Genomic DNA, 12,752 nt, shown 5'->3' with positions numbered 1-12,752 from the left:
GACTTTTAATTTTATTTTATTTACTATTGAAACTGCTTTTTATTTTAGTGTTTGTGTTTAAAAATACTTTTTACTTAAATAATATTATTTAGGTTTTTACTTAAATTACAAATTACCAAGCCCAACTTAAATCATAGTATTGATTATTTTGATCAAAAAAACGAGACATGACATAAGGGTATACTATGTACTGGGTATAGTTTGTGTCAAGGTGTATGTCCATTGCCTATACTCATGCCTAAAACAATACCATAGCGAAGCCCCCTTTGGCCTAACAAAGCCTGAAATCAAAGAAAGTCTTAGCCACCTTAGTACATTGGTCCATATTGTCCTACTTAAACATATCTGTGAAGTCTTTAGCCCTAAGTTCAACACCCTTGACACTCAAGATAAGCTTACCTTTAGGGATTTCAGACTTGCAATTGTGTGCACCAAAAACTACTCCATCATGTCAAATAAGAAGGAACATTTGATAAGAACTGAATTCTCCCTCAGACTTGATAAGACATATCCACTTCAAGCGTTGGTGGAGTTATTAAGGAAAAATAATTGGCCCATTTTAATATTTTTCATACATTTTTTTTTATGCACGACAAATAATTTAATAATTCAGTTGTCAGAAATTCATTTTATAAGGCAACTTATGTTTACTTGTTTTAAAAGGTTGGCCAACAGATAAAGTGCATCTTAAAAAAATAAGGCCAATAAGTGTTAATTAAGTCTTAAGAGATTTTAAAAGTCACTTTTGGAGGGTATAATAATACTTTATTATCTCCAAAAAGTGTATAAAAGGGGGATTTTTGGAGATAAATGCATTATGTACATTTTTATCAAACCCCAACTTGTAAAGATTGAACTTTGTTTACCTATTCTGCCTAGGATGAGAACCCTCCTAGCCATTTGAATGAATTCATCCAGAGTTCATCAATGAGTTGAATGTTTGTTGGGGATTTTATTGTGTTGGAGTAATTCAGTTTGGAGAGATCGAAAAGATCATTTGCTTGCAAATCATATCAGGATGCAAACAGAAGATTGAATACTAGCACCATTGGTATACAGGTTAATTTATTTGTTTTTGCAGGCTGTACCCCTACACAGTTTGAAATCAAACCTGGCCACACTTATTGTCGCTTATAAGAGGGTCATATAGCAAAGAGAGGGTGCATGAGATTTGTGAAGGGAAACGCAGCACTTAGAAATATGATTATGACTCCATTCATTGTCATTTCCAGCCACATTACTCTCACAGCAGGCCGTCATATTCCAGCAGACTGCTAGAGAGAATGGCGGCCATTAACAATATTGATACCAATCTGAATTTTGCTGCAGCAAAGAGGGAATGACTTCAAATTTCATCTGGAGTAGTGCAATGGTTTCGGATCAATACATTTGCCATTCTACAACATAGGGCAGCGTTGAAATCATATTTCATCTGAATTTTGCTGCAACAAAGAGGGAATGACTTCAAATTTCATCTGGAGTAGTGCAATGGTTTCGGATCAATACATTTGCCATTCTACAACATAGGGCAGGTTTGAGAGGGTGCATGAGATTTGTGAAGGGAAACGCAGCACTTAGAAATATGATTATTCCAGCAGACTGCTAGGCCGTCATATTCCAGCAGACTGCTAGAGAGAATGGAGGCCATTAACAATATTGATACCAATCTGAATTTTGCTGCAGCAAAGAGGGAATGACTTCAAATTTCATCTGGAGTAGTGCAATGGTTTCGGATCAATACATTTGCCATTCTACAACATAGGGCAGGTTTGAGAGGGTGCATGAGATTTGTGAAGGAAAACGCAGCACTTAGAAATATGATTATGACTCCATTCATTGTCATTTCCAGCCACATTACTCTCACAGCAGACCGTCATATTCCAGCAGACTGCTAGAGAGAATGGCGACCATTAACAATATTGATACCAATCTGAATTTTGCTGCAGCAAAGAGGGAATGACTTCAAATTTCATCTGAAGTAGTGCAATGGTTTTGGATCAATACATTTGCCATTCTACAACATAGGGCAGCATTGAAATCATCCTTTTTTTAGCAAGAATTCTGGATATTATTTTATCTGATTTACATGACAACTGTTTGATGATGGAATGTTTCTTTATCAATTGTTGGCTAGAGGTTAGCAATTCTTGTATTTTGGCTTGTAAATCAGTCACAAAATATATGTATAAATATAAATCGACACTTAACGTATGAGATATCAGCAATGGCATATGCTAGCAAACTGTTTGTTAAAATGCCTATGTATTGTTCAATATGTGCCAATTGTTTGTAAATTTCCTATGATTATGAAAGATGCTTGCAGCTGCTCCTAAGAACAAAACTCAAGAAATTGAATAGTTTAATGTACACCAACTACTTGACGAATTGTCTGAGTGGGAAATAAATAAATTTGCATATTGGTTGAAATATTTTGGTAAGGACTGTTTATGCTGAATTTGAGCTCCTCAATATTGTAAATCCTAACAAGATTCAACCATAAAAATCCTAGATATACAATAAAATCCAACACAACATCAATGAAGAACCATAAAATATGAAAAATCATGAAATAAATCAAAATGATACCATTCACACATTCAATGGGTTTGATCGTCACTGTTCTCCTATCTCCATTGATCTCACTTTTGATATGTTGCTCTCAGATTTTATCCTTGCACAAGAGTTCAATTGAAGAATGGATAGTGGTTGCGATAACGTATGCTTGATTGCAAGGATGTAGGCTATGATTTCGATAAAATGTAAGTATGCTTGAACATTGGATCCCGAAATGAGGAATGAAACCTCTTATATAGAGAGCATCCTTAAAACAAAGGGTTGAGAATAAGAAGTGGGATAAAAGATGGTCGGCTAAAATTGAAGGGTAGGTAGAGGAAATAATGAAATAAAGGGAGTGGTTAAGATAAATGAGGAAAAAAGATATATGAATTAATTAAATAAACTAAAGAACTCATTTATTTAATAGAGAGGGGCCACATGAATTAAATAAATAAAATATTTATTTAATTTGAAAAAAGGGGAATTTAAATAAATAAAAATATTTATTAAAATTAGAATAGAAGAGGCTTTTTATAAAAATTAGAATAGAAGAGGCTTTTTATTAAAATTAGAATAGAGGAGGCTTAGAAGAGGTTTTATGAATTAATTAAACAAATAAAAATTCATTTTATTAATAAAATGAAAGGAGAATAATTAAATAAATAAAAAATATATATAATTAGGCTAGGACAATTTTAGGTGTCTACAGGGACAAGTGACTGATAATGGTCAATGTATATTAGTGCATTTTCAGAAACAAGAATAAATATATATATATATATATATATATATAGAGAGAGAGAGAGAGAGAGATTGTTACTGGTCATAAATACCTCATATGCTGCACTTATCTCTTTAAATCTCTCTTCTGCTCCGGGTTCTTTGTTCACATCTGGATGGTACTGTAGCAAAACATTACAGAACAGGTCAGCAACAGATTTTTTTGCATATACCAATTATAACACAATAAAACAAGATTCAATACTTTACACAAGCTAACTGGATCTGGGAACAACTATGAAAGGAATTTTGATGAGCTTTATCAGATCCCAAAGTTATAATTTGCAAATTTATTTGCACGTAAGCTTCTCCAAATTTGGTTCCCAGCAGATTAAATACAAGGCTTGCATGTGTAATCTCTTCAATGAAAAATAACAAAGAAACTACATGATTTCCTGTTTTGAAAAAATGTCGGATGAACAATAGTATGCAGACCTTCACAGTGCAAACAACTTTATTTACATGTAAGCTTCTTCAAATTTGGTTCCGAGCAGATTAAAGACAAGCCTTGCATGTGTAATCTCTTCAATAAAAATTTACAAAGAAGCTACATGTTTCCCATTTTGAACATATGTCATATGAACAATAGTATACAGGCCATCACAGTGAAAACAAATTTATTTGTATGCAATCTTCTTGGAATTTGCTTCCCAGCAGATTAAAGACAAGGCTAAAGTATATGATCTCTTCAACAAAAAATGACAAAGAAACTACACAACTTCCTATTTTTAACATATGTCAAAGAAACAATACTATACAGTCCTTCACTGTGCAAGTGCATCTCTACATCTTTAGTAATGATGATAAATTTAAATGCATGCACGCACAACTGAATACAGACTTTCTTCATTAGCTTCAGTGTCATGCCCCCGATCTGATTTTCTACTATCAGCAATGAAATTGTATTACAAGGTAAGACTTCACAATTTCGTAAGACAGTTAAGATAGGAAAAACAGTTCAGAAGTAAACAAGGTGTCTTTTGGTAAAGAGATTAAGGGCTGCAATCACATAAAAGGAGGTGTCTCTTCATAACCAGCATAACCTTGGAAAAGAACATGACTTCTCAGCATCGGAGGAGAGATATAAGAGGTCATTCCAACATCCAAGAAAAAGGATGGAAGGATTCCGACCTGATATTTTGTAAGATATAAATATTCAGCAGTCCATCTGGTTATTGCAGTTTGGGATTCAATCAGGTGAAAAGTATTTCTAACCCAGCTTGTCCATTTGGAAACTGAGAATTTGGAAGAAGGAAATCGAATCACAAGGAAAGCAATGATACTGAACAGTGCGATTTATATATTGGTTGTCGTATGGATTTCCATACATAATGTAATAATTCTGTAAATATCTGCATACTTCTGAATTAATATACATTGCTGTTTATGATTATCTGACATGGCATAATAGATATACTGCCGATTCATGCTGTGTTACTATCTATGACTGGTTTAATATATGGATATAGGAAATATGTGATTATGATATAAGATATTATGCATATTTATTCTGTCTGATTGCTGTAACCAGACATGGTAGAGAAATTGGGGGATTACGAGTAGGGGAACCATGATGGGGTCATCTTCTTGGTACACCTCCTCATGGTATACGAACAGGGAGTCCCATGAGACCAAAGGGGTACAAGGGTACTGCCTTTGGTCTTAGAAAGGATGGACTTCCAGGGCACCCTATTGTAAATGCTCCTCATGCTCTCTATCATGGTAAATGAATGCATTAAGAATGCTCAATCATGGGAAATAGGATAGAAGTGGCAAGATTGAGGGGAACGGTTATAGGACACCCCACTAGGCACTCCACTTCATATGGATAGCATGGGCCACATGAGACCAAGGGGGATAGTGTTCCACCCTTGGGCCTAGGGTAGAGGATCTCTAGGGCACCCTATCGAATCACCCTATCTTAGCTCTTCTATGGTTGAGCCTTCTCAAACTAATTTAAGTGATCTTGTGATTAGATCTTTACTTCTAATATATGCTTGATGATTTCTAAAAGAGATCTATTTTATGAATTATGATTGTAGATGATTCCTAAGTTGTTCGCAGGGTCTCAATCAAAGTTAAAGGTCTCTCGAACCTACTTTGTTTCAATTAAAATTGTGATCCAGGGCAAAGCTTGGGTATTTATAATCTGAGGATATTACATTCATACATTTCACCATCTTTGTAATATCTTTACTAAGCATTTTGTAGGCATATTTACTATATATTCTGTACAAAATCTTAAGCATTTGTAATGTCGTGAGAAAATCATCTACGAGATTAATCAATTACTAAATAATAAATATAATAGGGCACAAGGTACTAGGAACTGCCCATTGGCCTTAATCAATGAACAGAATTTAGATTCAATCTTACGAAAGGATCTCAGAGAATTCTATTGCTTAAACAGATCAATCTATTGGCCCGGAAAGCTACTCCAGTAGATAAACTTTTCAATATATAAATCTCAGATATACCCAATTAATGAGTATTTGAAAGCATAAATTTTTTATCAGATTTTTAACAAGTGCAGAAGAATGTGATTAGACAAAAATTAAACTATTGGATATGCCTCTGCTTTTAAATAATGTACTTGATTATTTCTTTAATAAAATATATCTCTTTTTTTATGAATGGTGCACATATTATTAATTAAAAGATTATGGTACACATATTCACAAAAAAAAGGTAGGTGGAAATAGTCACAACCCAAAAGACAAAACAAGGCTACAACCCAGAACAAAGAACAACACAATTACAAAATGCCACAAAGCCGTGAGAGCAATAGCAGAAGGGGAAGAGGTGGGTCTCAATCATCCACTCTACCCCAAACATCAACAAGATCTAAAGATCCACAGGAGGATCCTTTTGGGGAAAAATCGGCAAACTAAAAGAATAAGATTTTTTGAAATAACTGAGAATTAGATGGGAAAAAAATAGGATTCAAAAAATAAAATGTGTTGAAAAATAGGCAAAAAAGTGCTTTATTTTTATATTTAATAGCATTTCCATAGCATAGAGATATAAAAGAGCAAATAAAATAGAGAGTTTAGACCATGAATTGTCCAAATGAAAAGTTTGTCTAAGCAGAATGCAATGTAGCATGTAAACTTTGCTACTAAATGATTCTTTCGTAAGTTCTAGATAAAGTTAATAAAGTTATTGATAAGTTAACATTAAAACAGTTGAATGATATGTGAGTATACCTTTAGTCTTGCTGTATGATGTGAGTGGATGGTAAAATTGTAATGTCCCCTAATTGGGAATGTCCTAATTCTAAATTTCTAAGTGGGTAGGTTTAGAGTGTACCTCTGCCTGATTGAAACCCTACAAACAGATTAGAAATCATCTACAACAACAATAATTTCAATAAGCTGAATATAATAATTGACATTAGTAAATCCATAGCAGAATTATCAATTCAGTCATAAAGCATTAAACATATTTGGAAGGCTCAACCATAAGAGAGCAAGGGAAAGAGTGACTTCAATAGGGTGTCTCGGACCCTCTACCCTCGGTCCAAGAGCGGATATACCATCCCTCTTGGCCTCATGTGGCCCATGCCATCCATATGAGGTGGTCTACCCAGTGAGGTGCCCACTTCCCGTTATACCCTCATCTTACCAAACTTTTCCTTCTCTTTAGAATTGATCTCCTTGTATTGATGCACCATGATAGGAGAAAGAGGTCACAACAGGGTGCCTTGAAAGCCATCTCCTCTAGGCCCAAGGGCAGTACCCTATGTACCATCTTGGCCTCATGAAACCATCTAGTCCCCTCGTAGAGGTGGCGTACCTAGAGGAGTGCCCCATCACCGTACCCCTCTTGCAGGCCTACATTCCTTCTACCATGGCTGGAAGTACTCAGAAAATATGACAGATTCTAGCATCATATATATACTTTACATGTAATAAATGAATTACAGAAATTAATAAATCAGATGCAGTCAGTGGTGACTCTGATATAATCATAAACAGGAGTAAATTAATAATGATAAACATGCAGAAATATAAATATATGGGCACAGCACTTATTATGTTACACATAGAGCCTCATACAAAACTGTCATAATCAGTCGATCTTACTTAGTATTAATATCTCATATATTATCAGTCTCAATCCCTTCATTACTACCTTTGAGAATAATAAGTCATTCCCCAAGTTGATATTCCTTGGATGTCCTCCTCAAATGAAACCTTCTCCCCTTTATAACTTCCAATGTGAGAGGGAGTCACACCTCTTCATCATGTCTGCCCTTTGCAAGGGTCACAACCTTTCATAGTTATCACTCTTCGAAAGAGTCATAACCCTTCATCATATTTGCCCTTTAAGATGATCACAACCTTTAATATTTATCACCCTTATAAAGAGTCATTTCCACATTTCCTTTCCATTCCTTCTTTCATTTATCTTTCCTTAATTCCTATGTTCCACTCTTTTTTCTCCTCCTCGTTATCCCTTTTCAAATGATCTCTTCTCTCTCTTATATCTCATGTTTAAGAGAGTCATATTGTGACATTTTCACACATCAATCCCTTCAAAATGGTTAACCCCTACTTTTTAGGTCCTCTCGATCTTTTGGTTGTGGTTCTTTGGGTCTTTTCGCAGAAATCCCTTCGGTTTCCCCGGTTTGCAAGTGTTTTTGATTGATTATGATCAAATCTGCAAGTATTTTGAGCAAATTTGACTAAATCTGGAATTTGTTTTGCCTATTCTAGGGTTTCGCCCCTCAGACTTAGATTTGTGGTCATTTCCTTAAGGTTTTGGAAAATCTAAACATTGCAATGAAGCTAGAGCCCTTCAAGGAAGCTACCAGTGAAATTTGAGGGAATTTTGAGCACTTACTACTTTTAGTAAGTTTCATTGCGTCCTGAATTAGCCTTATTTTGCCAAAAATCAAACTTACTATTTTTAGTAAGTGTCCCCCTGTCCCAGTTTGCCCTAATTTGATGTTTTGAAGTACCCACTATTTTTAGTAAGTCTATTTTTGGCAGGTCCATCTCAAGCAGTGGTCACGACACTAAAGGTAGAGCATTCCTAAAAATCCATGTCTAAATACGGAAAGTTGAAAATTTAGGCAAGTGATCAGAAAAAAATTGCTAAGTATGGAATTCCTTCCTAAAGTGGAAAAAGAACAAGAATCCTTCTAAGGCGAGAGAAATCCACTTCAATCCAGAAATGACATCCAAATCCAAGTGATGAACAAAAATAGCGCTCAAGTCAAAAAGAGGACGCCAAATGTATGAACAAGAGGAAATTCCTCCAAAGTCAAAAAATTCATGTTCCTTGATAAAAAATCCGCCCAAAATCAGCCCAAGTTGAGTTGAGGGCGCCAAAATAAGGAAGTAGAGGAAAGATCAATTGAATCAAAATTCCTCCTACATGATGAAATAGACTTAAAGTTGAAGAATGGGCACCAAAACATGGGAAGGAAGGAATTCCCTTCCAAGAGGAAATTTCCTCCCTCAAGTCAAAGTAGTTCCCAACCTAGGAGTGGAGCACCAAAATGGGGGTGTGGAAGAATTTTCTTCCATGCCAAAAATTCCTGCATCATGGTGAACTAGCCCCCAAGACTGAAGAAGGGCACTAAACAAGTGTAAGGAAGAAATTTCCTTCCAAGCAAGAAATTCTTCCTCCAAAGAAATTCCACCCAAGGCAGATGGGCACCAAAATGGGGTCAAGCAAGAAAAAGTCCAAATGTCCAAAATTCCTCCTCCAACTAGGATTTGCACCCAAGGTTGAGCTAGAGCGCTAGAAAAGGGTTATGGAGGAATTTTTCATCATGCCAAATATTCCTCCTCCATGAAGAAATGGCGCTCAAGGAGAAGAATTGGTGCTAGAAGTTGGAGGAGAAATTCCAAGTTTTTTCAAAAATCCTTCACCATAGCAAAATCGACGCCCAAGCCGAAGAAATTTCCAAGCAAGAAAAAAAAAATTCCTTCACTTCATGAAAAACGTAAAATTTGTCTAAGGCATGAAGACATTCCTTCCTCAAGGAACAAATTTCCAAAATTTCCAAAATTTATTCTCTTGTTAAAAATGTGCCCAAGGTTGGGAGCAAGACATGAAAATCAAGGTTCAAGAAGAAAAGTTCAAAATTCAAAAAAAAATCTTCCTCAAGGTGGAATCGCGCCCAAGATGAAGAATTTCAAGGCACAAGAAAAATTGGCAAAAATTGGCTAAGAGAGGATTTTCTCTCTCCAAGAACTCCAAACAAGATAAAATTTCCCAGACATCAAAGAAATGGTCAGTTGATGGAAAATCTTCCTTCAGGACGAGGTGTGCATGAGAACACGAGAAAATTCCTTCAAGACAAAAATCTCTCTACAAAGATTTTCTCTCCTAGAATTCCAAACGTACAAGAATCCTTTAGAAGTGGAAAAGATTGTTAAGTTGGGAAAATCTTCCTGAATGTCCTTTGTGAGCCCAAAATGGAAAGATTCTTGTAAAGGATTAATTAGCGACATGCAAAGAGAATATTCCATATTGATGAAGCACAACCCAAAAAATTATTAAAGTTCCCATGATAGCGGGGTCCATTTGGATGCCGACATGATGGCACATTTATTGCTAGTGGACATCTTGACCGACTAGTGGCATACTTAATGCATGGTGGCTACCATATTCTAGGAAGTGATGGCTCATTTATTACATAGTGGGCGATGTTTTGAATATAAAAGATATTTAATGCATTATGAGCACCATTTTGAGCAAAGGAAAATTAATGTAAAGTGGGTGAGATTCCTCATTTATGACTCTCCCCACTACTTGGCATCATGTATTTGGGAATTTATTGGTCAAACCCTAATTAGGGTTTGCATTTTCAATCTTGGCCATTGATTGGTTGGCAATCTACGCCATCCAATTTCCTCTTGGAGACCTATAAAAGGGGTTCACCCCTTCATTTGTAAAGGAGGGAGATTGAATGAAATTGTTGCAATAAGTTATTGAGATAATAACAGTGGTACATTGTTCTCTGATGGTGTTCACTTAAGTTACTTTTCAACACTTGCATGGTTTCACCTTCCCCACTTAGAGTAGAATTTTATTTTCCAAGCAGTTAGATGAACAAATTTGATTGCAATGTTTTAAGGTGAGGATCGCTTGCTCATACCTTTTGTTAATAGATGATTTCTATTGACAATGCAAGGTTGGACTAAGTTTTTTCCATGTGTGCACTTAATCTAAATTGTTGGAAGAACATTGTTCTCTGATGGTGTTCATCAATGGTTTAAAATCTCTCAAACACAAACTCTGAAGATTGCACCCACTTTATGTAGTTGTTTGCTATTGGTGAAGTCAAGTGTGGTTGATCTCATCTAAAGCATTGCTATCTATTGAGTTCTTAGATTTAGCTTAGTCTTCCAAAACCCTATCCCCTTTAATTTCAGTTCATTCCAATTCAGTTCATTCAAAGTCGAAGCATCACAGAATTGCTAAATTCGATGATGAAGTTCCAGCCATAGCAAAGAAGTGAAAGAATGATCAAATGTAAGTCCCCTTGGATTACAAACAAACATCAAAGCCAAACGAGCCTATATCCACATAAAGTCGCTAGAACACATTCGAAACCTTGGAGTCATCGTATGATCTTCCTACAATCTTAGCATACATTTGACTTAGATCAAGAGAGGATAAGGTAACCGTTGGGAAACTTTATTCTGTATTGGTGTGGTCACAAAACGCACATCAACAAGTCACAACTCTTCATTCCATGCCTTTTGACCATTCATTAGCTTAATTACATTTTGATCATATTTTTATTATTTTATGTCTATTATTATTTATTATTATATCCTATTTCGAGGACATTACAAAAACATTATAAACAATGCCATATTACAAATGATTATTAATATCAAAAGCATGTTTAATCATAGAGACTGCACTATCATAACAAACTCTGAAAACTTTGAAAACTTAGTAAGACCTCAAAACAACTACAATAAACATGTTTGCATTCTAGTAAGATAAAAGAAAATAAAACATTTTATCACTGCAAAACTTTCAAGTAGGAAACTTCAAAGAATATATCCATCCAAAAAAAAATCTAATCAATTGATAAAAGAGAAAGCATTTCTCATAACTTAGCAAGAATATGTTCCTGAATTATGCATTTTTAAAGATTCACGGTACAAAACCAAGTCAAATTCAAAAGCTTTGCTATTAAACCAAATCTTCAAATACAGTCAAAGTACTGACTCATATAAAGTAGAAGTAGAAGATAGACACAAAAAACATTTTAGGATAGATATGCATAATATCAAAATATGCATACAAAATCACAATGACAAAGATTTTGCTGTCACAAAGATTGGACATCTCGGTGCAATACTGGATTACATATAAACATCAAGCTGATGTTTTTATGCAGGCAAGGATTTTTGTACAACTTGAGAGAATGATAAAATGTTATATAGACAAAAGATGATCTACACATAACATTACTTCTTCACTTCTTGTAATGAAATTATGAAAAAAATATAATGTCCCCCTTTCCAATACCCTAGTTTTTGCCCTAAAATCACAATCCCATCCAGAGTAAGGAATGAAATAGAGATATCATTTACCAATTAGATCATGATTAAGACCTCTCAATAATGTTAGATATAAAATCAATCATTCCTACTACGATTAGGGACATTATCTTAACCATTATTGTAAATTACATCATATGTATGTGGAATTCCCTTAAGGCTTAACACGATAACTCCTCCACACTATGAAGCACTATGGGAGATCATACAAGGCACCTTGAGCCTATCAATCAAGCCCAAGAGCACGAAATGACACCTTCCATTTGGCCTCCCAGTCCCACCCGGGGTTTACCCAAGTCAAATGGACCATTATGCTACTTGCATTCCTTATATGCACATATCTCCCCTCTATAATGGGACGGCAGATTGGCTGAAGCTTAAAGGAAATCTTCAAAATAGCTAATTATATATATATATATAAACTAATAATAGTAGGGATGATAACATTAATTGCTAAGCATTAATATAGGATGACTAAATATGATCAAGATTATATAGCATCACACACAGCACTTGGTAATTAACCAAGTCTGCCGTTATCTCTGCAAATATGACTCTTTTCTTTGTTTGATTCTCTTTCTATTGTCTGCTGTTCCATCTGGTATATGTCTGTTTTTGTTCTCTTCTTATTACATACCACACCCCTTTCCACCTCACGAGTTTTATCTTATTTATATCTCCCAAGGGGACCGATTCCAAACAGACATCCTTCTTCATTAAGTAACCATTCAGATAAAACACATCTTCACCATCACAACACTTTATTTAAACAAACAAACCAAATGTTAGTTGATGCAACCTTCTAAGTTTATGGCTATAAAGAGTTTTGTCTTTTTTATAATCAAACTAACCACTGTCTTAAAACTCTCTCTAATAAAC

The 12,752-nt window shown here is 35.0% G+C and overlaps 1 protein-coding gene across 4 annotated transcripts in view; it reads right to left on the bottom strand.

Annotated features, from left to right (window-relative positions):
- LOC131033880 (uncharacterized) overlaps positions 1-12,752 on the bottom strand; it is an 84,928-nt gene that overhangs the window by 54,110 nt on the left and 18,066 nt on the right. For all 4 annotated transcript variants that reach the window (XR_009103696.2, XR_009103694.2, XR_009103693.2 and 1 more), the window contains exon 2: positions 3,390-3,458. Coding sequence is in view for 1 of the 4 variants with exons in the window: in XM_057965181.2 (XP_057821164.1) it covers positions 3,390-3,458 (69 nt within the window). In the remaining 3 variants the exon portion in view is untranslated. The remainder of the gene's footprint in view (positions 1-3,389; positions 3,459-12,752) is intronic.

This window comes from Cryptomeria japonica, chromosome 5 (assembly GCF_030272615.1).
Source record: "Cryptomeria japonica chromosome 5, Sugi_1.0, whole genome shotgun sequence".
Lineage (NCBI taxonomy): Eukaryota > Viridiplantae > Streptophyta > Pinopsida > Cupressales > Cupressaceae > Cryptomeria > Cryptomeria japonica.
Note: the sequence above shows the minus strand (reverse complement) of the source record. Positions and strands in the feature narration are given on the sequence as shown.